Consider the following 26,722-nt stretch of genomic DNA (forward strand, 5'->3'; position numbering starts at 1 on the left):
ACAACCGAAAGCAAAGATTAAACACCATTAGCCAGTATTGGCTGGTAAAAAATATCAGCATACAGCAGAGAATGGGTTGGTAATTTAATTACTAGAGTGCTGTCAACAGAAATTAGCAACATGATTTTTACATGGGATGGCAAATGAGGTTCAAGGCAAATATTTAAAGACAAACTAATACACTTCAACAAACAGTAAGAACAGGAATACAGCCAAGAACTGGGAGAACAGAATTGGTTTGTGCAGAGTAGACTGAACCATGTTAGCTATGTTCACACAAAACCCAAGGCACATACTGTGAAGTAAGCGTTAGCATCAACCATCATCATCAAATACACATAGTCTACTGAGAACTGTTGCACCAACCAGAGTGACCACAGCTGACTGAATTGCACTAGGTATTATGTAGTGGAGTTTCCAGATCTCACTCAATCCTGCAAGTCCATGAATCTCTGGGGCAGCCCCACAGGCAGCAGCAGGTAGGGTTAGGGCATGCACCTCTTCATGCGTCAAGGGACAGTTTGGGAGCATGACATGCTCGGGTGCTTTTGTCTATCCTGGTGACATGGCCAAAGAGCATGCAATACCACTTTTGAATATAATGAGCAACTGAAGGAAGGCCAGATCTCTGGGAGATTATGCTGTCTTGCACGAAGTCAAACCACATTATACTCATGATTTGGTGCTGACAACATAAAAGGAATGCCTCTAGCTGCTCCAAGCCTGCCTGTAAGAGGGCTCAGGTTTCTGATCCATACAGCAATATAAATAGTATCCAGATTTGATAGATCCCAAACTTTGTGTTAGTGCAAAGACGTTTCTAGATCCATAAGCAACACTTGGCCTTCATGCAGCAGGCAGCGAGACCTATTAACTAAAGTTTGTGTGAACTCTGCTTGCAGACTAAGTAGATGAATTCGTAAACACTCTCCACTCTCTTTGTGTGAAATGTCACAGTACTTGACAACCTCTCCCACCCACCACTGGAGTTCTGGTGGCCCAGCTCTGAGGAGATAGACCTTGTCTTCTGCCATGAGGTGGTCAACCCCATAGTGCGAGAGGCATCTTGGATATCTTGAAGAGCGGGGCTGAAATTCTCTGACTTCTCCACAAGCAAGCAGCATATTTTTGGCATAATCTTGGTTGGTGAACACTTCTTGACCAACCTTAAGTGTGACATTTGGAGCGTCATGTCCTAATATCTAATTGATAGCTTGACAGAATACTGCTGAGGCGAGAATGCATCACTGCTTCACACCTGATGATGTGTAGAAACACATCAAAAGCCATGAACTGATGCACACTCTTGCACTGGTACCGGAGTAGCAGAACATCTGGAATGCCAACTCCTTTCAGTGAGAGACAAAGGACCGAATCAAAAGACACTCTGATGTTGATATATGCCACATGAAATGGACAGTTAAATTCTTGGTGCTGCTCAGCAGAAGCTGAAGGGTAAGGACAGGGTCTGTTGTCCATCACCCAACAGCAAAATCTGACTGCTGTGACAATTATGTCTTAAGGAGTGGGTGTATCCTTCCAACCAGAATGTAAGCAAAAAACTTTCCAGGGACAGATAATAGTGGGGTTGGCTAGTAGCTGCCACACTCAGTGTGAGATCCTTTGCCCTTGTACAGGGACACTGTGATGCCATCTTTCCATTCTGCTAGTACTTTGCCTGATGCCCACACTTAAGAACAGCTGATGCAGGCTGATGCTCACTGGTTCCAAGGCAACTTTGTGCAGCATGGGTGGAATACCATCAGGTCCAGCAGCACATCTATTCCGTAATTTTTGGATGGGATTTTGTACTTCCTCAAGTGATGAGGCTGAGGGTACATCTACACTACAGCGGGGAGTCGATTTAAGATACGCAAATTCAGCTACGTGAATAGCGTAGCTGAATTCGACGTATTACAGCCGACTTACCCCGTTGTGAGGACGGCGGCAAAATCGACTTCTGCCGCTTTTTGTCGGCGGCGCTTACTACCACCTCCGCTGGTGGAGTTAGAGCGCCGATTCGGGGATCGATTGTCGCGTCCCGACGGGACGCGATAAATCGATCCCCGAGAGGTCGATTTCTACCCGCCGATTCAGGCGGGTAGTATAGACCAGGCCTCAGTGTTTGTCCTTGCATCTGCAGCTGTGCAGTTTGCTAGGTCACGTAGCAAACTGGACAGTTGTCGGCAAGTGTGTGGTTCAGCACATCTTCATAATGTGTTTTCCATCTGTCCAGGACATCATTCATCGATGAACCGGGAGAGCCGTTTGGTTTCATGATGGGGATGTTAAAAAGATGTTCATGGCTGCCTGCCAGGCGTATAATGGCTCAGTAGGCAGGCAGCAGATTGTTGCATTTTAGGCCGTCTTCGGCTTTGTCGGCCAGGGAGTTGGTGTAGATCTCAGAGTCATGTTTTGCCATGACCCGGAAAATGCCTTTTCAGCTGTTTACATTCTTGGACATCTCCGTACTTGTGTGCTTCTGCCTTTTTCACAAATATATAAAAGTCCTATTCAGAAAGCCAAGGTTTCTTGTGTGATGGTTTGAAGCGGATTGTTTCAGTGCAGCATGTGATATAGCATTATGTATGCCACTCAAGACGATCTCCATGTGATCCTCAACAACCTGTGTGTACATCACAGCTTCAACAGGATCCTTGGACAGATGCTAGATATTGTACTTTGGGTGGACATCTGGCTTGCAAGGCGATGGAGATGTTGGAAGATGGAGTGAGAATTGAGTGACATCTAGTTTATGGTCTGAGTTTGCTGGTGTGTCTGCACTGCTGAAGACCCATTGAGATTTCATTATAGAGTGATTTCTGATAAGGATATGGTCAATTTCTTTCATACCACATCCATTATTTGAAATCCAGGTCCAGCGACGATTGTTAAGGAATCTAAACCAGGACCCCATAAAAGACAAGAGCTCGGTGACACACCGTGTCAAAAGCCAGGTGGCGGTGTCATTTGGGGAACCTGAACCAAAAGGACCTATCGTGGTTTCATACCCAGTTCAATCGCAGCCAGTCACAGGACTGAAATTTCCGAGCAGTAGCAGTGTGTTGTGGTGGAGTTGATTGGATTTTTGCTGCTAGTTGGTGATAGAATGCATCCTTTTCTGCAGGTCTTCCATAGGTGCGTAGGCCACAATGACAGACAGATGTTCATGATGATGTTGGAGCCAAGCATAGTAAAAGCATCGAGAAATGGGTTTCCAGGTGGTTGAAGTCTGTGCTAGAAGTTGTCTAATAATGAGTGTCACACCTTGAGTTTGGTGTGGACCACTGGAGCGGAGGATGATTGCTCAAGTTACTGTGGAAGGATCGCTCTGTGGCAGACATGCCTCGGTGATGCTGGTGATTATGATCCTATAATGAGTGAGTTCTTTTATAAGACCGGTCCTGCACCCAGTTCTGTTCAGTGTTGACATTTGCCATGTGGTGACATGGAATGTGCCTCTCAGGGCTATTTTGGACTTCCAGGAAGTTGCGGTCATCAAGGCTGCACTTTGCCTAAGCGGGATTTGGGTCATACCCATCCTATGTGTTGGTGCGGTCTGTCATGGCCAGTTGTCCCTTCATTACACTATATCTCCTTGGGAGATGTAGAGGGGTTTTATTTGGGGGAGTACCATCCCCCTTCCAAGGAACTCTTCCAGCAGATGCCATTGGTTCCTGAGGTTCCAAAAAAGTATTCAAAAATCATCATTCAGCAGGTAGAAACCAAAGAATCTCTTGGAAGAAAAATCCCTGGGAAACAAAAATTCCCCACTTACCAGCAATTACAACCCAAGATGGGGTTTTGTGTATAGTCTTTTGTGTATAGCCTAGAAGTCTCATGAATAAAATATTGGAGAAAAACTTTGTTTAGTGAAAGTAACAATTACTAGCTTACACCCCTTCACCCCTGCAGATCACATATTGTGTAGGGTAGAAAAGACTTCAAGAACAGACAATCAGTGACACTAGGAACCCTTCAAGCTCCTGTAGACCAAATTGGAGCTACCCAAGGTGTAAACACCAGATACTCAAAACCTTATTTCATTAGTCGGATCCCTCATTTATAATATCCATGTTCTAATGACAACAAGAATCAATGGAGTGAAGTAAAACCTATTGACAGAAACCAGAACTTGGAGTTTCAAAAACATGCGCATGATAATGAGTGCGCGCGTCATTTACACAGGGAATTACACAAATTGCAGTATGGGCCTATTTTTTGCCCATTTCAAATTCTACAAATGTGGGCCTAAATCTTTACATGATATGATATAACAAATATAGAGACAGTCCCACCCAGCTCAAAAAACTACTCTCAGTATAGACAACAGCCTTGTTTTTCAAAACTCTACAGATAATAGCTCTGCACTGCTGACAAACTCATTCACTTCCCCAATTTACTAAATCTTAGGTTGTTAATCACAAGAACAGATACAGCGGCTAAAGTAGGAAGCTTCATCTGGACTAGACAACCTATCAAGGTCCCTTCCAGTCCTATGTTTCTGATTCTATGATTCATGACCAAGGGACCAGAATGCTTTTATAGCAGAGTGGAAATTTGCACCCTTTGAAGTGTACAGCAAGGAAGGAGTGGACAGGGTAAGGGAAGAGGGACTCTTCCTTAGACATTAGGTCACATCATGACGCCAATGCCATTCTTGTCACAGGACCCTAGCTAGTGCAGCATTCTTCTTAGTCGTTCTAAAGAGATGTCTGTTGACGTGATTTATTAAGTGGCATATAGAAGCACATTGAAAAAGGCAGAAAAACTGGGAGACACTCTAAACTTGGCTTGGGCTTGTAAGAGTTCCACAGAGTCTGGTTGGGATCTGTTCAGACCTTCAGATCTGTGGGAAGGGGAGGGTCTGTGAGAAAATATCGACAGACACAGCAAAGCCCGAAAAGGAAGGAAATTCCCCTCAACAGCATATGCCACAGCTAAGCTGTGACTGGTTCAGGAGACTTCACAATAACTCAGCCATCCCCTGGGAGTCATCATTAAAGCTATTTTTTGCCTTAAACTTTCCTGATGAGGGAAGTAATATCAGAAGCAAGGGCACACATTTGGCTGGAGACCAACTGTACTGACAGCAGTCTTAGCTTTTAACAAAGTAGGAAGAAAACAATTCCATTAATGCTGTGTTCCACTGTTTTATTTACTTATTTCTTTATTTACTTTCCTCTATGCTTCCCAGAGTTTAACACCAGATACTTCACAATAGTGCAAACAATAATGTAAAGATCTACTTGAAAATGATCAAAATACCCCAGACACTCAAAATAATTAGAGCACAAAGTAGCCAACAGGTATAAAAAACACTAACTAATTCTAAAATGTAGACCAAGTTAAAAATGCAATGCACATTACTATGCTCCCATTAAAAAAACAGAATGTTAAATTATATTCAACAGACTGCTTTGACTCACACTAAAATGTGCTCTGATTGAAGATATATAGGTTGGCTAGACAGAGATCCTATGACATACTAATTATCACTGTACTTACAGTGAGTTTGGCCGACTAGGTTTAATTACTTCTAGGTCAGGGTCACTTGAGTTCAGGTTGGGTCGGAGAGTGCTGTTGGAGTGGAGGAAGCTGTTGACGTTTGAAGAGATGACAGATTCCAAGCTGGAGTTGATGATACTGTTCCTTGTCTCCTCTAAAAAACATCAACAAATATACATTACTATCATTAAGTAAAACCTATTAAGTTGTTAGAAAGTAAAGAACAGACTTTTGCAAGGTAGAACAGTTCCTATTAATAGCTTATGTCTTTATGTGGATCCCAGGGAAGTACACAGAGTATATAGATGTTTCTTCACCTATACTATTCTTTAAAGCTGAAACTGTATGAAACATGAGTTCCTCTTATTCTGATGATGCAAATACTTTTTACTTAAGGACATTTGTGGTAAGTAAAACATTCACGGGTTATCTCAGGCCACTAATATCATCTTACACTCAAAAATTCCAAAGCCCTAGGCACACTTTAAATAAACATTCAAAATTATACGCAGCGATCAATTTATCCATCACTGAAATTCAGCCATGTCTAGGGTGAAACATTGCAAAGCAACAGTACAGAACAGAAACTAAAGAACAGATTATCCAACTGAAATTTAGTTAGGCAAAATGCTACTACCTAAGATGGTACTAGGTTAACAATTAGAGCTATTTCCCAAGTAGCTCCATAGTCAATAATGAGATGTTGACATAAACAAAGAAAATGTTAAGACATTTTTTTTCCATTTTCCATCCGGCTGTATTAACATCTATTCTTGTAATTAGTGCTATGGTCCAGCACCTCTGTTTTATGTCTCATTGAAAGAGCATTTCTAGCACTACACTATACTTTTCACCTCACCATCCTACACCACAGAAGCACTGATTCTGTCCTGACTCAGAGGGAACAGTGCCACTGAATCACTCGCATCTCTTTTTGAAGCACATACATGTTTCTAAGGGCATATCTACCCTGCAATGAAAAACCCATGGTTGGGCCCATGCCAGCTGACTCGGGCTCACGCTACAGGGTTGTTTAATTGCAGTATAGACATTCAGGCTCGGGCTAGAGACCGACTCTAAGACCCTGCGAGATGGGAGGGTCCCAGAGTTTGGGCTGCTTCTCTGTCATCGAAGACAATGTAATCATGAAGAGAGGTGGTGTCCCTCGGCTGGACTAAAAATCATAGAGAACACCTCTTTAACAGTTAATCTTCCAAAGCAGGGATATTCCATTTGTATTGTACTAAAGGCTATCAACAAAGCTAACGAGAATTATATGAATCACTTATTCCCAGTTTCTTCCGATCAGGTATCTCTGCTGGATTCTGGGGAAAAACTTATGTGCATCTATATTTTTGTATACAGAGGAACAAGGAACAGAACAGAAATCCAACATAAACAATATGAGTGGAACACCTCTGTAATATTAAAAACTAATTTTGGATACACAAGAGGAAGAAATCCTCTGCAGTACTGTGAAATAACTTAGAAACAATCTTGTCACAACCATAATAGAGCATGGCAATGAGTAACCTCTTCATCACCACTTCAAAGGGATGAAGACTATATTAACAGAGGGGTCATGGACAAGGGCATAAAGAAAACCTTGGATACACATGCCAGAACTATGACTCAAGACTATTAACAGCTTCTCTCAATCTGTCAGCTCAGAGAGACACACACTTTGTTCATCTATGCTGCAGATAATGTTTTTACACTTTGTAACACTGGATTGGGACCTTTGTCATTGTGTCCAACCAGATGGGTTTATTTCCTGTTATTTTGCAATTCTGGTCTCCTATGCAAATAAATGTATATTTTATTTAAGATCAATGGAATTGGATGCGGTGACATGTTTGGGTTAATTACCATTAGGACCACCAGAGAGACAAAAACCTGAGTCGGGACAATTGTAATAATCTGAACACCCTTTCAAAGCACCGGATTGCCAAAGGTGTTCTAGAGTAGGCCAGCCTGGGTATGAGGAGAGCCAGATGTGTAGCCTTGCAACCAAACCGGGCACACCAGAGATAGACCCAGATCAAGGTCTGAATTTTTCCAAGGTTTACATTTGTTTGAATCGACGGTTTCTCTCTCTCTCTCTCTCTCTCGGTGTGTGCAAGTACTTTTAGAAAATTCGGATTAATTTGAGTTTAACAATATTTTGCAAGTGAATTTAATGAAAGAAACTAGAAGCCCTGCTGGGCAAACAGTGTGGTTAGGCATCTTCTACACAGCTCACTACAGAAAGGATGTGGACAAATTGGAGAGAGTCCAGCGGAGGGCAACGAAAATGATTAGGGGGGCTGGGGCACATGATTTATGAGGAGAGGCTGAGTAAACTGGGATTGTTTAGTCTGCAGAAGAGACGAATGAAGGGGATTTGATAGCTGCTTTCAACTACCTGAAAGGGGGTTCCAAAGAGGATGGAGCTAGGCTGTTCTCGGTGGTGGCAGATGACAGAACAAGGGCAGAATCTTAATCTTTTGTGGGGTGGAAAGTTTTTCAGTTTACTGGTGACATAGTCAATTTGGATTTATTTCTGTATGTGATTACATTTTTAATGTTTATGCTTCTGAGAGGTGCACTATACACGCTGACAGCAAACATTATAGAGGGCTGAGGAATCCTTGTCTGGAGGACAAACAGCACCTCTTCGTGTTTTCTTTAAAGATTATTGTGTAGGTTTAAAACAGGGTCTGGTTTCATTCTTGTAAAACCAGCATCATAAAACGGGTACAGTTATTAGAAAACTAGCCCTATCCATGTGAGGGTTGCATGTTATGGCACTCAGAAAAGCAACTTCTGGAATACAACCACTTTTTATAGTTTTGCTGTATTATTAGTTATTATTGGGCTATATTCATGTAGTGTCTAGAGGCCTCATCTGAGATTCGGACTCCTGTGTTAATCACAGTGCAAACACACAGGGAAAAACAGCCCCTACGTCCAAGTGTCCACAGTCTAAATAAACAGGACAGAGAGAGGCTGAAAAGGGTTAACAAAGGCACCGAGAGGTTCATAGATGTCCTGGATATCACAGACCAATTAAAGCAAAGCGATGGGACTTGCCCAAGGTCACAGAACAGGTTGTGACAGAACTGGGACTAGACCCCAGGTTTCCTGACTACCAATCCAGTGCCCTTTCCACTAAACCACACTGTGCTCCCGGGCTGCTGTAACTAACCAATTTAATACAACTAGGAAAGGACAAATGCCACAGGGATCCTGACACCCAACCTTTTTTGCAGAAGCCACTGGCAACGTGGTTTGAGCATAGGGCCATTGGCTATCATTATGAGAAACCTCCGGTAGTTCTATCCACCTGTCGTCCCCCCTGTTCTTTGCACTTCTGGAAACTAGGAGCCATTTTCTGTTCTCACCTACACTAAATCGAGACTAATTCTATTGTCATTAATGAAATAGGTAAGTGTCCTTATGTGTATTGTACGAAAGAAGTGTCTGGGGATGGAGGAGTAGACTGGTCAGTAGTCATAGGCAACTTAAGGCATCACTTTGGTATAGCTCAGAGAGATCTCAGCATAGCAGGAAGGAAATGAGGATGGATGAGACAAGAGAATGCACGGCGATGAGTACGGTGGGAACTTATACCGTGGTTTTGTTTTCAGCGCCATTAGTTCCCATTAAGGGTATGTTTAAACGTTGAACTGAGAGTGTGATTCCACTTGTGCTAGCTCTCATTGAGTGAACGCACTAAAAAGATAGACGATGGCTGCAGCAGCAGGAGTGGCTAACTGCCCTGAGTACCTACCTAACATCTCTGAGGGACACGCTCTCAGGGGGGCTAGCCCCCTGCCACTTGTGCTGCCGTGACTGCACTATTTTTAGCATTTTAGCTTGATGACAGCTCACATGAATATGTCTCCTCGAGCGGGGAATCACACCCCCAGCTCAAAAGCATAGACATACCCTACGAGAGGTAACGTAATAATGTGATTGCAAGAGGTTTCTGAAATTCAGTCAGCCTGGCTGGGGGCGGGAGGGAGGGAACTCTTTGTAATGAAAGGGGTCATCCACAGAAGAGAGGACAGAAGTGAGAAATTGGTGTGACGGCTCCATTCCGGTGACATTAGGAGAACACTGAACTGGGGATAAATTAAGAGGAAAATTAGTCATATTTAAAGATTTAGAAACAGGCCAGCCAAAGTCACACCAGATTGTAGCATTATTTTATCTAGGGTATTTTTATTTTTTTTCAATGTAATCTCCCCCTAGCGTAGATCTGGAAAGGCCTGTATTTCATTATATTCTGTACCTAGACCTAACTGAACTGATCTGATGGCAGGCAGTGAGGAGTCTAGATTTCTGAGTTAGCAGATTGTCATCTCCATCAAGCAGCTTGTTGTTTTCATGCACTTTCTGTGCAAGGCTAACCTGTGAAAATAACGCCCTTGAACCTATCAAAACTATGTCAACTGCCTGGATAATTTCAAAGGGGATACCAGTATGTATTAAATTGAAATCATTCTCAGCCAGGGGAGCTGAGGATGTTTCATCTGAGGAAGTTGGGAGCGAAGTTGTTTTTGGTGTTTTTAAATTCTTTCCCCCCGTTTTAAAAGGCCAAAACTCTATTTTGAACACTTAAACAGTGTCAGTTAAGGTTTCTTCATTGTGACAGTTTAGTTGGCCAGATATCTCCAAAAATGAAACAATAAATAGCGTAGAACAAATTCCTTTCTGTTATACAGAAGGCAGAAAAGTCACTTTATAAAGTGCCTGTCTGATTCAGAGGGCACTTGGAGAGTCATACCTGAAAAAGTTCTAGTTCTGGACTGCTGGATAATAAACTGTACAGTAGCTTAGTCATGGCATGCCCAGAGGTTATGATAACATGCACTTGTGTGGAGCAGGCTTTCCTTCTGTCTGCAGCACTCCTTGAACAGCCCAGAACAGACAGCTAAGATTTGTTCCAGCTCCCCCAGATAATAAAGCTTCCATTAATAAATCACATACACAAGTTCTCTTTTCAAGTTCCCACATAAAATACCCTCGGGAAATGAAAAAACACTGAAATGCAGCCCACGCGTAAGGGAGGTTTGAATCTTGTGTTTTCTGCAATCGTCTCCCTCATTTAAAAAAAACAAACCCACTTCAGATTAAACTCTTCAGCCAGTCTCATTTCACGCCTTTTCTGTCCAAGAGCAAATAATGCATCACCAAGTCCGATTTCACACTGCTTTAGCTAGAATCCTTTGCAATCTATGATAAAAAAGCATTGCAAACAAAGATTCAGTTGAGTCTTTCCTAAATCTCCAGCTTCTTCTGGTCATGCTTCCAGTAATTTTCTGCTTTTGTAGAAGTCATTGCAATTACTGTTGGATGAGAACTGGGCTCAGGATACTATGATACAGGTTATCCACAAACCGCATTCAAATGATGAGATAAGTGCCTTATTATATCAAAATAAAAGAACAAGATGCTAGAACATTATCTATAAAGTGGGGGGAAATGGTAAGGAATGAAATGTGATACTAAAACAGGTTTCTCTTATTTTAAATCCACGTACTCTACTTCTGGTTCAAATGCAGCCAAGGTCAATAGCAAGCAAAGATTCACAGATTCATAGATTTTAAAGCCAGAAGATATCATTATACTAATCTAATCTGCATAACACAGGCCACAGAGCTTCACCCTGTAACTTCTGAATTAAGCGTAAGAGTTTGTGGCTGAATTAGAGCATCTATTTTAGACAGATATCTGATTTTGATTTTAAATGTTTCGTGTGACAGAAAATTCACTACATCCTTCAAGTTTTTCCAGTGGTTAAACTGACCTCAATGTCAAAAATTTGCATCTCGTTTCCATTTTTAATTTGCTTAGCTCTTCAATTTCCAGCCATTACCTCTTCTTATGCCTTTATCTTTAGATTAAAGAGCCCTCATTACTTATAGACCATGATCGCCTTATCTGTTCTTTTTGATGAGCTAAATAGACTGAGTTCCTTAAGTATCTCAGTGTAATGCAGGATTCAAATCATTCTTGATGCTCTTCTCTGAACCATCTCCACTTTTTCCAACATCTGTTTTGAAGTGTGGTCACTAGAAAATGGCAGGCTGTTCAGTGCTCTCAGCCCATTTTCCAACAGATGGTTGACCACATTAAAAAAAATCCACAGATGTTACCAGCATTAGCTGTGCTGATGGAAGTGAGAGTTGAGTTGCCAAGGTCTGAGTAAGCCATGGAGGCAGAACCACCATACAGAGGTGATCCTTCCAAGTCAAAACTCTGACATTTTGGGTGAGCTGAACCCTTTTCTGTGAACAGAGGACTATCAGCCTAACATTTTTAACAGACACTTAAAAAAATGGGGAGAGGGGGGTCTCAACCCATCTTCACTTTGTTGATTAGGTCTTTAGAACTAGGGATACTAATGCAATGCAACATGGCTGCTAATGCATTAGAAACCGGCAACACACAGCTTCATTCCAAATAAAACAAACATTCTTCTAGCAGCTCTATTCCTTTAAGGATTATGGGCCAGATCCTTGGTCACTACTAAGGCAAGGCAGCCAGAAAGTTACCCAAATATGGCATTTGAGGATTCCCTTGGCACAGGGGGAAACTCATGTAGTGTAAAGCCAACATAATTACGCTACTCTTTCTCTTCCACCTTGGTACATGGGGGCATGTCAGGCAAGGAGATTGGTGTACCTGGAACATCTTGGATTTTGCTGTCCAGGGATCACAGAACTGTCCCTATTGGATCATTTGTGCCAGTGGAGCAGACCTTAGGCTAAATTACATGGAGGACATTTGGCGTGTGGACAGGGACTTTCAGATCCGTAGACAAAAAAGTTAAATACTAAATAGTAGTAATAATAATGGACTGATGGTCTAGGAGATTTTTAAACTGAAGTGGGACATATTCCTAGGAGGGATGTAAAACCCGATGGCTGAAATTTCTGTTTCTTTAAAAGGAAAAACATCTATTGATGTCCAAAAGCATCTCTCTGAAGGCTGAACTGGGTAGTTGTCCTTGCTGCAGATGTTCTGCTCCGAGTTAACTAATATATACCAAGCAGCCAATAGAGGATAGTATGGAGGGTTATGGAATACATGAGAATGAGAGAGTGTAAAACTAAATGAGATAGGGAAGGGATATCAACTTTCTACACTGCTATTTTTATGCAGCCTAATTTCAAGCCCTAGGGGTAAGAGCTCGGGGGCTAGACAAGCTTTAGCTCTCTCTATTAATATGATGGTTTAGAAGCCTGGGGCCCCCTTCATACTATAGGATAAGTATCACTCTTATTGAAGTTAATGAGCAAGCATCGTATCCTGTGGTGTGAGAACTTAGCCCCATCAGTCATGATAAGAAACCTTCTGAGTAGATAACAGTACAGCATTGTAACACAACTCACTGCCTCTAGGATTGACATACTTACGGTTTTCATTGGCCTGTGCCGTGTGGAAGAGTGTTAATGGTCTCTCACTGCAGGAAGGAGGCTTTGAATCAGTATTCTTCTTATGAGATATTAGCAGCAGCTGCGAGTTTGGTGGTAGCGTCTCCGGTACAGTGTTAAATATCTATAAATAAAAGGATGGGGGTTTGGTGGGCTTGTTTTTCTTTTGTTTTTTTTAAAAGAAAGGTCAAGTGTTGCTATGAAACAGGGGATGGAGGGGAACTCAGTTATTAGCACAGAGTCACAATAATGAAAGGAACAGCCTTTAAAAGTCAACTGTTTGACAGGTCACCTTTTCAGGGCACAGACAGTGTCATGTTAAATTCCACCCCCACACCCATTGCACTCCCCTTTCCTCTGCTCCTCACCAAGGCTTTTCTTGCTAATTAGTAAAACATGAGTAATTCTCGTAGCCTCATACCCTTCCCACTTAGAAGGCTGGCTTATGCTTAGCAGCTGGCTGTGAAAGTTGACATACAGAAAGTAAAAATAAATAGATAGCTATATATTTAAATCTGCATGCTGTGTAGCTGCGCCCCATAGGCTGGCAGTTCACAGGGTCTAGTGAAGCCAACCAGCTTGTGAATTTCTTCGTTACTCCCATGCACAGCTGTGTGAAAACTAAGTTATCGAATTTTTCCTAAAGGGAATGGAATTTTTAAACGGGATGAACTGAAACGGCAGCATTTTGGGAGCCATTTGTTTCTTTTCTTTAATCCAGGGTTCAAAAAGCACTGGGGATCCCTCAAGGCTACTCTTTCAAGGGCTCCCCTAGCAAGAATGCATTAAACACACACTTCGGTGCCATTTTCTGCTCTAGCCCTTTGGGCCTCAATTCTTCAAAGGCAGTGGCTGCAATGGGAAGTAAGGCTGCTCAACACTAGGACTGTAGAAACTGTTATTTCAAAAACACCTCACTCCCCACTCCTCCATGAATGCAAGACACTCAGCCAGGACACAACTATAATAGTGCTTTCAGATGTATCCAATCCCCTGTATAAAAGCTAAAAAATTCTGGCTGCCAACTAGTATAAATAGCTGCCAGAAATTCATTGCTTTATTGTTTTGTGACTAAAAAATCTCCACACTAATTTTTAAAAATAAATGCAAAACCACAGAAGCCTTAATCAGCTATTTTAATGTCACATCTCTCCTGAAGGTTATCAAAAAGTAGGGTCAGTGGTAAATGTTAGCGCTTAGGGTCCTTTAAGAAGTGGTATTTAAATTATTCTAATTAACTGGGAAGCTGATAATAAGTAGGCCTTGCCGAAGATATAAGTCTTGACCAATACTAATACTTCAGCTACACGATTGCCAGGGTGATTGTTTCACTTTATGTCCATGAAAATTCAGGTGGCCTGATAATTTAACTCAACCTGCTGAAGTGTTATACGCTTCTGAGGATGGCACATATTTGGCTCTTTAAAAAAGCTGATCTCCATTTTCTACTGCAACTTTTTCCAGGGGAAACCAACCAACAGCAGCTTATCTGTGTGGATAATCAAGTTCTCTACATCCCACAACTGACAGCACATCAACCAGATTTCCTATCTGTAAATACTGTTCAAGCAGAGCTTCTATATACTAGGCCAGCGTTTCTCAAACTGGGGTCTGCGAGGGTACTTCAAGGGGTCCAAGGGCACCGCTGATCAACTCCTCCTCCTCCCTCCATCAACTCCTCCCCCTTCCTCCCAGTGCCTCCTGCACGCCGGGGAACAGCTGTTTAGTGGGGTGCAGGAGGCACTGGGAGGGAGGGGGAGGAGTGGGGATGGAGTACACCCAGGGGAGGTGGTGGGGAAGAAGGGCAGGGGCGGAGCAGGGGCGGGAAGAGGTGTGGCCTTGGGGGAAGGGGTGAGTGGGAGCGGGACCTGGGGCTGAGTGGGGGGGTCCGTGAAAAATTTTAAATCAAAATGGGGGTCTTGGGGTTGCTAAAGTTTGAGAACCACTGTACTAGGCCAGTGTTTTTCAAACCGTGGGTCGCAGCATGTCAGGCACTGGGTCGCTCTGGTCAGCACCGCCAACTGGGACGTTAGAAGTCCCATTGGCGGCGCTGCCCAGCTAAGGCAAGCTAGTGCCTACCTTTTCTGACACTGCGGTGTGCCCCGCAAGTGGCCAGCAGCAGGTCCAGCTTCTAGGCAGGGGGTCCATGGGGCTCGCGCGCTTTCCCCACCCTGAGACCTGCTGCTGGCTGCTTCCGGGGCGCAGCCTGGTCCACGGTGCACGCCGGCTGCACCGCTGCCTGGGAGCCGCCAGAGGCAAGGCCGTGCCTCAAGCCCCTGCCCTGAGCCCCCTCAAACCTGGAACCCCTTCCTGCACCCCAAATCTCTCATCCCTGGCCCCACGCCAGAGCCTGCACCCCCATCCCAGAGCCCTGACCCCCTCCCACACCCCAACCCCCTGCCCTAGCCCTGAGCCCCTCCAAACCCAAAGCCCCTCCTGTACCCCAAACCCCTCATCCCCAGCCCTGACCCCTTCCCGCACCCCAACCCCTGCCCCAGCCCAGAGCCCCCTCCCGCATCTTGAACCCCTCATTCCCAGCCCCACCCCGCAGCCCTCACCCCCGCACCCCAACCCTCTGCCCCAGCCCTGAGCCCCTCCGACACCCCAAACCCCTCATCCCCAGCTCCGTTGGGTCTCGGGCATCAACAATTTTCTTCAACTGGGTCCCCAGAAAAAAAAGTTTGAAAACCACTGTACTAGCTGCATACTGTGTAAAGGAACAGGAAGTGGTGATTACTCACTTTGCAAAAATTATTTTCATATTCAGGGCCAGCGATGAAGACCCTGATAAATGAAAAGCTGCCTGTGAGTGTAAGTTGCTGGACACGCTGCAAGACAGAACGGATATTCCTACTTGAATGCTCCTTTTCAAGATCTACATATCTAACTTGCACATTCATTCACACAGTTTTGCTTTATGTATCAGCTGAAGGAGTGCCAAGCCACAATTGCTCTCACAGTAGCTTGGTCCATTTCACATGCCACGCTTGCTCCCTAAGAGTGACCAACAGCCAATGGCTGCCCTGCGTATCTGACATAGATCCCTTTCTCCTTGTGAATAACTCATCCGGTACAGGGGGTGGACCCCCAAGTACTGGGGGTGGACCACCTAAGATTCAGACACATTTGCTTTTCAGTCTAGGTTTCTTAAAGCCTCCCACTCACTTCAATGAGAAAAAATTATTACAACACTGGTATAACTTGTCATACCAAAAAGGAAGACTGACACTTCAAGTAGGATCCACCAAAGCCCCCACTTTCTTGTATTCTAGGTCACCTGACCCAGGAGACAAGAGATGTGTTACAAAATGCTAGTCCCCAACTCTGCTCCATTAGGGATTTTTATCTACTGAAATGGTAGGGCTAATGACTAGCCTTGCCCATACAGTAATTCCTTAATCAGAATAAATGTTTTAACTTTCTTTCTTTTGCTCTTGTATTTGGATCTCCCATCGATACAACACTCTGCATGAGAGTTGCACTAGAAAAAACCCAAACAAATAAAAAAACAAAACAAAACGTTATTTACTAATTGAATTGTGTGTTATTGTTTCTCACAGAGAGTTGAAAATTAACTTCCGACAAAAAACAAACAAAACAAAACAGAAAAACCAGTCACATGCTTTAAAGCAAATATGTATGTAACTTCTAACTAAATAAGGCTCAATCGAGACCGTGTGGTTTTAATTTTGCTGGAACCCATTATAAACCAATTTAATTAAACCTATAAGCGCAGCATCTCATCCGTGATAATCTACATAATTTTGCCTTGCAGTTAAAAATTTTAATTGATCCTCATGTTCGCACAATGGGTGAGATCAGATAATCACTGAGTCTTGTGCTCATAAATTCAGTGATGCAATTTTGCAGACCTGGAGATCACTTTGCACAAAAGAGGCTACACATTCTCAGCTGCTATATCAACTTTATCATTGTTTCCTTTCCATCTAATCTACCCTTTGCGGATTGCTAAATACTTATTTACAGAGTGACGTGTATCTGGTTTGTAGCCTACCCTCCATTCACTGAGATCACTTCTCTCGTACAAGGTTCAGAAAATACCCTCCCCAATGGTCTTTCTGCTATTTTATAAGCGTCTTTTATTAAACCTAAAGTTTTTATAACACCGTTCTCCCCCCAACCCTTCGTATTTTCCTTGGTGTTCCAACTCCAAAAATTAAAAAAGAGTTGCTGGCCTTGCAAAAGCCCACATTTTAGCAGATCAAGACAGTCATTTCATAGACAATTTGCAGCCCTGGGTAACAGCAGGATAATAGCATGTTGAGCTGCTGTTAATGATCACAGCTCGATCATGTGGTTCTGTGTGCTTAATTTACTCAGCACAGCAGGAGCAAGACGACAACCTCACCGGGTGCTTCTGTTAAGTGCTGGTGTTTTTTCTGCTCTGTGTTTTGTGCAAATCCACCAACATATCAAGGTTGTCAACTGGCCACTGGACGTCATTTTACCAACCTCCCGGTGAACGTAGCAATGATTATGCTTTCTCAAACTGCCCTTTCCAGGACCAAAAAAAGAACAGTTGGGCCAGTCCTCCGAATATACCCATTTAATGTAGACGGGATGTCCAGGGAAAAAGCAGATTACCACTTGAGGACCCTCAAAGACCATCACATTGACATTATGGCCCTCCAAGAAACACATGTGAAAGAAGAAGATAAAGCTGCCAGACATAAAATCTATGGCTATACTAAAATCGCTGCTGTCAACTATCCAAAACATGGGCTAGCAGCGTACACGAGAAATGGATTAGAGGATGTGGAAGTTTTGGAAGAATCATCGACCAGTGGACGAGAGATCAACATGGTTAGAATTAGGGACATCATTATAGTAAACAATACAAGCCACCTAACATCATGTGGCCTGATCCCATCTTATCTTCCCTTCCACTGGGGATACCGCTCAAATAACACAGACAGGGAGCAGATCACAGAATGGGCCTCCCTTGAAACCTCCACCTGCTCGATGATCTGAAGCAATCTGGATCTTTTTGGTCTGTGAGGTGGACAACGGATCACAACCCTGACCTGTGTTTTGTGACCCATAATAGTGCAGCTCTCCCACTGGCCACAACAAGAACCATCCTGAGCCACTTCCCTCGTAATCAACATCGCCCAATCATCTTCCAGAATGGCCTGGAAGTGCCTCTTCTGCAGTCTGTGCCAAAGCCACGTTGGAATTTCCGCAAGGTTGATTAACCTGTCTACACTTCAGAAACACAATCTCTGATCCCATAGCTCAAACCCGATACCTACGGTTGTTTTACAAACATCCTAACATCGACCACTAAGAAGTACATCCCGTGTGGTCACCACAAGGCTTTCACCCCCTGCTGGACAAAAGAATACGAGTCTCTCCTGAGGGAATATGAAAAGAGCGGCAACCCAGATAAAGCCACTGCGCTGCTTGAGTCCTTGAATTCGGTGTGCCTAGAAAGGTGGAAAGAGACCGTTGAAAGCCTTGATTTCACCCATTTGAGTCGTAAGGCATGGGTTCTTTTGCGGCAACTTGGAGGATCCCAGCCAGTAACACAACACTCAGCAAAAGGGACAGCAAATGTTGTTACTTCTCATCTTCTTTCTAAGAGCAAGATGCCCACAGCTAAGATTACATGCCAGCGGGAACTTCGCAGAAACCTTCAACAATGACCAGAGGAATCCCCACTCTCTTCCCCATATTCTGTTGAGGAGATCAATGTTGCGCTGTTGGAAACCAAAAGCCACAAAGTTGCAGGGGTTGATGACATCCCTCCAGAGTTTCTCAAGAATCTGGGGAGACGGGAACAGGAATGGCTGGCGGCGCTTTTTACTGCCATGCATAGAACCGGAGAAGTGCCAACAAGCTGGCGACAGACAACAGTGGTTGCTCTACTGAAGCCTGGGAAACTCCCAGAGGATGCAGCCTCTGAAGACCTCTATTCTGAAGACTGGAGAAGACAAGGAGGAGAGCTTTGCTAAGGCTGCTCTTTCAAATTCTAAGTGTATTGGGCCTATTGAGATAAAATGGATGACAGAGGGGGAAACCATCTGGCATAGTAGCACGGATATTGAAATCCACTATATATGTCCCCTTTGAGCATCATGTAGCACTGAAGGTAGAAGTAGTTGCTTACAATGGACAAGAGAGGAATCAATAAATAGCTAAATTTAAGAAAGTGCTGATGTCCGTTTCCGGTCTCCTCTTCAGGCCATGAAGAAACAAAGGATTAGAAGGTAAATAATTTACTCCATATTTGACTTTGACATTTTTGAAATTGCTAAAGATCTCTTTAACAGAAAATGTGGAGACAACCCTGCTGCTGGGACTCAAACAGGGGACTCCATTTCCCAAAGCTGAGATTTACCCTTATGTAAAAGTGTTTAAGTGTAGCACTCACTCAAAATCCATTCTCCATGGATTAAACCTGTGTTTTATTACTCACACATAAAGGCTCCAATTAACATACAGAGAGGCAGTTTAACAGCTAGAGCAAGGGACTAGCTGCCATGATTTGCAAATTATAATCATAGCTCTGCCGCTGTCTCTCTTTGGGTATATCTACACTGCAATTGGGAGGTTTAATTGCGGCAGCATGTTACCCAAGCTAGCTTTAATCTAGTATTAACTGTGAATCTACAGCAGCAGGCAGAATGTTACAGATCAAACATCTTTGATCCAGCTCAGAGAGGGAATGTAGTGACGGGGCCAAGGGCTGTTGAGAGAGTTCCCACTGCAAGGGATGACGGTCATACTCAGTGACTGAGTGTGACTTTTTTTTTTATACACCATTTTATTCAGGGCCTAGCTTAGATATAAGGGGTTATGAACATCCATCATCTGCAACATCTACAACTTCAGTCATCTACTGGTACCACCAGCTGTGCTGCAACTAAACATACGTCAGACAGTAAATTACCTATATTAAAAAAAAGAAGAAGACTTCATCATCCAGTAAAAACATGGATGAGTTCGTAATCAGGACCAACAAATGCCAGCAAGACTCCATAGATTACAAGATTGCTCGGTTCATCATTTATGCAACAAATTCTCCTTTTCATCTTGTTCAGAACAAATAGTTCATTACGTGGTTCAATCATTACAACCAGGCTACACTCCAAGCAGCAAAGCTACACTGCTGGAAGGTTGCTGGATACAGTGTATGAGAAGGAAACTGAACAGTTTGCAACAAACATTGGTGTGAAATTTGTTAATCTGAGTCTTGATGGGTGGACCAATGTACACAATGATCCAGGAATGTGTGTTTGTGTGACAACAGAAAATGGGGTTGTCCATCTGACAGAAACAACTGATCGATCAGGAAATGCCCATATTGCAGGATACTTAAAAGAAGGAGCAGTAAAAGCTATAACAAACTGTGAACAAAAATTCAAGTATGTAGCTTTGTCACAGTGCTGCAAATGTAGCAAAGATCAGAAGATATCTAAAAGAAGACAATGAAGAGAACCTGAAACATCACATGTGTGTGCAGTGCTCATTCGATGCATCTTTCAGACAAAGATTTAAGTACAACTTCAGAAATAAAGGAAAATGTTGCTGAAATTGCAAAATACTTCTGTTAACAACCACTTTGCTTCATCTTTACCAAAGAGAACAAGAGGAGCCAAACTAATTGTCCCCTCAGATGCAAGATGGAATTCAGAGACTGATTGTTTTGAGCTATTTATTAAGAAATGGCCTATTCTGATAACAATCGGTGAAGAAAATTGTGATAAACCAAATGGAATGATCACAGCCAAAGTAGTCAACATCGGATTAAAGAGAAATATAGAAGATGTGCTGAATATACTGGAACTTATTTCCATAGCCTTGGACAAACTGCAGAAAGATTGCTGCTATACTGTTGATGCTGCTGAAATTTGGGAAGATCTTCAAGAGACATTGAAGAAAAATATCCAACAACGAAGTTAAACTGCAGGCAGTAAAGAAGCTCCACCTCATTTTCATGTTTATATACTCAACCCAAAGCGGTAACATAGATGCCTAACTGCCAAAGAATATGCTGCTGCTATGACACAGGCATCTAATAATCACTCATCCATCATGCCAACCATAACAAATGGCAAGGCTGGAGGTGAACCATTCAAACAGTGCATATTTGCTGATGATGTTTTAAAGAAAGTCAAACCACTCAGCTGGTGCAAATCACTAGCTAAGCACCTGAAACCAGAGTTTGTTGAAGTGCTAAACCAGCTTTTTGACAGCCTCTTCTGCAGGCACAGAAAGAATATTTTCTTCATTTGGACTAATTCAGTCAAAGCTGAGAAATGAGTTCGGAGCTGAAAAAAAGCAGGAAAACTTGTCTTTCTCTTCCAGACTATGAATAAAAATGAAAGGGGGAGGGAGGATGAGATCTACTAGCTTTAAAAGTTTGAAGGACAGTCTAAGTAACTTAGGAGACTGTCTCATTTTCAATAGACTTAGATGAGTAGGAACTTAAGCTCTCGTCACTTTTTACTTAGATATATTTGAAATTTTTTCCAAGGCTGACCTGAAAGAATCAGTTTAATTTACTACCTACAGTTAAACCCTCATTTTAATACATAATTTAGTTGTAAATATGCAGCTTATTTTAATAAAAGAAGTTTATGTATCCAAAACATTTAAGGTTGTCTAGTTGAATAAAAATAAATATAATATGCTGTTCTGTGGATTTTATTAAATCCCAGTTACCATCCTAACGCAGTTTGACACAAATCATGAGCAAAAAGTTAATAATCTAGTAAATAAGCAATATAGCATTTACCATTTCCTAACATATAATGTATAATTAATAAGACTCTGAAAATATTAAGATATATCCTGTCTTAAATAAATGTAAATATTACAGTATACCCGCCTACGTAGCAAAAAAAGATGTACCAAATCTATGCAATGTAGTTGCAGTAATGTCACTCCCAGGATATTGCAGAGACAAGGTGGGTGAGGTAATATCTTTTATTGGACCCGCTGTCTCTCTCACCAACAGAAGTTGGTCCAATAAAAGATATCACCTCACCCACCTTGTCTCTGTAAAGACTCTAGTTCAGTGGTTCTCAACCTATTTACCATTGTGGGCTGCATATGCAGCTCTCTATGTGTTATGTGGGCCATATCCACACAATATATATACTACCTGTATGGCCATGAAGATGTCACGTGGGCTGTTGATATGTGCTGACTGGGCTACAAGCAGCCAGCGGGCCACAGGTTGAGAACCACTGTAGTTGTAAATCAATATGTAAATCAAATGGTTATATCAACCAATGAAAATTCACCTTTCTTTAGAAAATAACAGAAGTACAAATGGAAAAGTGGACTAAAATTGATGATTTAAATCAGTGGTGCCCAATCTTATTACACAGGAGGGCCGCATAAACCTCAGCACAACCTTGTGTGGGCCAAACAGATGTTACATATTTTAATAAGGTTTAAAGTCACCTGTATTGATTTATATTGTAAGTTCAGCTTGTTTTGAATGTATTGGGGTAGTCTGTTTCTGTGTACAGTATTGTCTATTTACACACTTGTGTAAACTAAAATGATGTAAACATGACGATAAAATGCTAATGGATTGACCATTAGTATACTGTGTTTAAGCAGGCCGAGGGCCTTATGAAATGCCCTGGTGGGCCGTATACGGCCCAAGTCTGTAGGTTGGGCACCCCTGATTTAAACTGAGGCTTTTCACTTGGTGATTTAAATCACTCCACATGTGAGTCCCCAGTGTAAATCAATGTAAAGCAACTGCAGTAAACATGCAATGTACTTGTATAGTATTAGTCACCTACGTATCTCTCTTGGGAAGGCTTTTATCAGCTCTCATCAATTATTATTAAGAAATATACTGTAAGGTGACAACTTTAAAGACGCAAACAACATGACAAGGATACTAAGTTTTAAAAAGTTTCTCCCCCAGTACTACTATCTTCCTCCTCTAGAGGATAATTCACAGTGAATCCAAGCTAAATGGTGACACTGACCCATAGTCATGTAGTATGCAACTTCCTTGCATTAGTGGCACAAATGAGATTCATTTTTCAAAGAGTGTCAGTTCGAGGCTTAACACTTCGAAATCCTCCCAAACAAGCATTTCCATTGACAGCTTTAGAGATCAGTTGTCACTAATTACATTGGGAAAGATCAATAGTACTAATGAAATGCAAACCTGCCAGACAACCCTTCACCCACCCCCCCCCAAAAAAACCCCAACACTGCACATTATGATTCTAAAGCCTACAAATGGAAATAGTTTGACAACTGAAAGATGTGCTGCATGAGGCTTCACATTGTTACTGAACATTTAGGGCCCGGTGGAGTTATCCAGCCTATTAAACCTGGGTTTAAAAAGCAGAGCAAATAAATTATCCGCCTACTGGGCTCGGCTTCATGATCTGCCAACGTTTCGTGCAAAGAGACAGTTAGGACTATTCTTAGATATTGCCTTCCCTTTCCTCTTTCTCACCCACTTGAGGAACTGACCCCTTCATATAGCTTTCAATGTGGTTACCAGTTACCATCATATCCTAAAACTGTGCAGGAGAGGGAGCGGAGGAGGTGACACAGCAACAGTAAGAAAATGCCTTCTCAGTCCTCCTTCCCCCCAAAAGAGTAAAAGAGCAGCAGCAAGAGAAAGCAAGGCTGAGCTCTTCAGTGGTTGAGATTGTCAGAAGGGAGAGAGATGCAGGTTTCCACCCAAGAAAGGCAATGGCTGGGGAGCTGGATGCCTGAGAACGGGTGCCTTTGCGGGACCACTGAGGGGAAATACAAGAATTCTGACTGAGATAATGAGGGATTTTTCTTTTTGTTGGGGGAAAGGCAAAAGAATGGACAGGAAAGTCCATTAGTCATTAAATACTACGGTGATGGGTGCTCCACAAAGATGGAGGATAGTTTGTAAATGCTGTCCTCTCACTGTGAATTGGACCAGGCTGATCTATGAGCAACACCATCCTTTTTGCCACATGACAGACGGCAAGCGTCAGCAGAATTAGTTGCTGCTGGATGGACATAACTGACGCACTTCTCAGACAGGCGTGTTGTTGCTACAAATTGTTTTTAAATAGGTGATGGGAATCTGCTAATTTCACCATCCCTGAATATTAGGAGACAAAAGGAAGCCTAACAGACAACCAGAGATTAGAACTCTCTAGTCTAGAAGGATGCAATCAGTCATCTGAAATCTGTCGTCGATTCCTTAAAGAGTGCCAGCCGATGGAGCATTCAGCTCACATAGGGAGTGACTTTATTCAGACAGAATCAGTCAATTTCATTAAGGGATTCATGGGAGGGTTTAATAAATTGTGACCAAGAAAGGGCAGAAAAAAGACTTCATAACATCACCCCCGCTGCTTGTGACGCAGACGTCAAAGCTCTTCCCTGCAAGGGGCAGGGAATGGCTCTAAATATGACACCGTTTTTGACTTATTTGTAATATTAAAAAAAATTAGAGGCGACTGTGTGAAATACAATAAGATTCGCTGGGCTTGTTCTGCTAGGTACTGCTGAACCGTGCACTGTGTGCTAGTGGCGGATGCTACTGAACGATACAGAGGCCTGTAGGGTTATTTACCTGGTATTCACACTGCTTGCTCCTCAGGTCAGGCGATTTCATAATTAAGCAATTATTTCTATTCAGTTCCAAGTAAAAAGGAAAGGAAAGGAAAATAAAATAGCTCCCCTGAGCTGAATAAATGCAAAGGTGTTTACACGCCACGTGACAGCAATTTCTCTGAGAATAATCAGAGTTGCACTGCTTTCCTCGTTCCCTTCTCACCACATTGTTTCCACACTTAATGGAACATCACTAACAATCTCCCTTGGCTTCCTGCATCTGTTTAGAGAGATAGGTGAAGGTCCTCTGTCTTAGTAAGATGTTGTGAATGGCTGGTGTGTCAGATGCGTGCGTGCACTTCTGCTAGAGCTTTGGAGAAAGAATAAACTGTGACGTCTTTCTAAACAGAGTCTCGTCATACTAAATTAGCATGTAGCAGCGTCTGCCTAGAAACATCCGTGGTGATAGAGCAATCTGTTTAATTTAAACCAAACAGGTTGAATACTCAATGGTAAATCTACGTTCTGAGCCTGCTATTGGTGGTGGCCCTCTCACTAAGCAGTACCGACACTTATCTGAAAGACACAGATTTTGTGCGCAGAACACTGAATTGGAAGCTAGGAATTTCTTCAATGAGAGTTAAAGGTACTGAGCCTCTCACATGACGGGACACCAATATTATGCATTTTGGCTTATTAGAATGTAGGAACTTTCTTTTTCAGACAGTCAACTGATACTTAATGGAATGGTGATATTCTGACTAGCCCACTAGTTTAGCCATTTAGTCTAAAGACACCCCATTTCCAGTGATTTCCCTGGAAATATATTACCCATATAATTATATTACCCATATAATCCTACTAAGAGCTCTATGCTTTGTTTTCAAAGTACATTACAAGCAATCTGGCCAAGGTCAAAGCATGCTAAAATGGCATATGCCACAGACCAAAGTTTGGGGGAGAGCACAGGAAAGTTTGGTCTCTTTTCTTCATTCCATTAGTCGAGCAGACTAAGCAGCACTTCCCAAATCATAACCAACCAAAAACAAACAAACAAACAAACAAAAAACCCTCCCAGAGAATCACTTGTTAAATGCTTTTGAAAAATTACTTGTTTTAGAACTGCTGTTGGCAGTTTTAAGCCTCCTTTATGTGACAGCCATTTCACAGTCTTTTGATGTATTTATCCACAGAACATCCCTGTGAAGCAGGGAAGAGCTATTATTCCCATTTTACAGATAGGGAACTGAGAGCCGCAGAGAGGCAAAGTGACTTGCCTATGTCACACAGGAAGTCTGAGCAGAGCAGGGAATTGAACACAAGGGCTCCCAACTCCCAGACTAATGTCCTAATCACTTGACCTCTCAAAACTAGCAAAATTCTTTGCCCAACTTAAAAGATAACACAAGGGGACTTTTAGAAAGGGACTATGAAATGGGCTCAGGTCAAGATAACCAGAAAAATAACTTACTAGAATTGTTGATTATGTGATTTCAGCCCAACTAAAGCTCAATTTGGAGATACTATTCCATTTCCTAAGTTTCCTCCCTGCTGTTATTTCTACCCCAAAAAAATCATAGTCCCGTTTGGTATGTCTACACAGCAAAACATAAATAAATAAATAAATCCACAGCTGGCCTGTGCCAGCTGACTTGGGACCATGGAGCTGTTTCATTGGCTGTGTAGACTTCCGGGCTCGGGCTGGAGACCGTGCTCTAGGACCCTGCAGGGTGGGAGAGGCCCAGAGCTTGGGCTCCTGCCCAAGCCCAGACGTCTACACAGCAATGAACCAACCCCGCGGTCTGAGCCCTGTGAGCCCAAGTTGGCTGGCACAGGCCAGCTGTGGGTTTTTTCTTTGCTGTGTAGACATATCCATTGACAACCAAGGTAGTTTTACCACTGACTTCAATGGGGCCAGGATTTCACCCTAGTATTTAACTGAAAGTACGATTCCCTCATGGGAAATTTCAGTTTGAAATAATATGCTTCAGCATCTAAAAAGGGAACAGAATCCCAGTGTTATTATTTATTATTTTTATTACTGAGGCTCATAGGAGCCCTAGTCATGAACCAAGGTCCCATTGTGCTAAGTGCTGTACAAACACACTCCTTCTGGATACATGGTACCAAGGGCAGCTATGAGCTGGATTAGTTCTGGATAATTGCAATTTTCCTTTAGCTGAGAGACGTGATCTTCTCTCTTGCAATGCTGTGTACTGATCATCTAGAGAAGGTGATTTATT

General features: G+C 42.6%; 1 protein-coding gene across 7 annotated transcripts in view; it reads right to left on the reverse strand.

Annotated features, from left to right (window-relative positions):
• ARHGAP26 (Rho GTPase activating protein 26) overlaps positions 1–26,722 on the reverse strand; it is a 597,030-nt gene that overhangs the window by 82,698 nt on the left and 487,610 nt on the right. For all 7 annotated transcript variants that reach the window (XM_042850866.2, XM_042850865.2, XM_065554977.1 and 4 more), the window contains 2 exons: positions 12,915–13,056; positions 5,509–5,662 (listed from right to left, as the gene is read on the reverse strand). In XM_042850866.2, coding sequence (XP_042706800.1) covers positions 5,509–5,662; positions 12,915–13,056 — 296 coding nt within the window. The remainder of the gene's footprint in view (positions 1–5,508; positions 5,663–12,914; positions 13,057–26,722) is intronic.

Source organism: Chrysemys picta, chromosome 8 (assembly GCF_011386835.1).
Source record: "Chrysemys picta bellii isolate R12L10 chromosome 8, ASM1138683v2, whole genome shotgun sequence".
In the NCBI taxonomy this organism is placed as follows: Eukaryota; Metazoa; Chordata; order Testudines; family Emydidae; genus Chrysemys; species Chrysemys picta.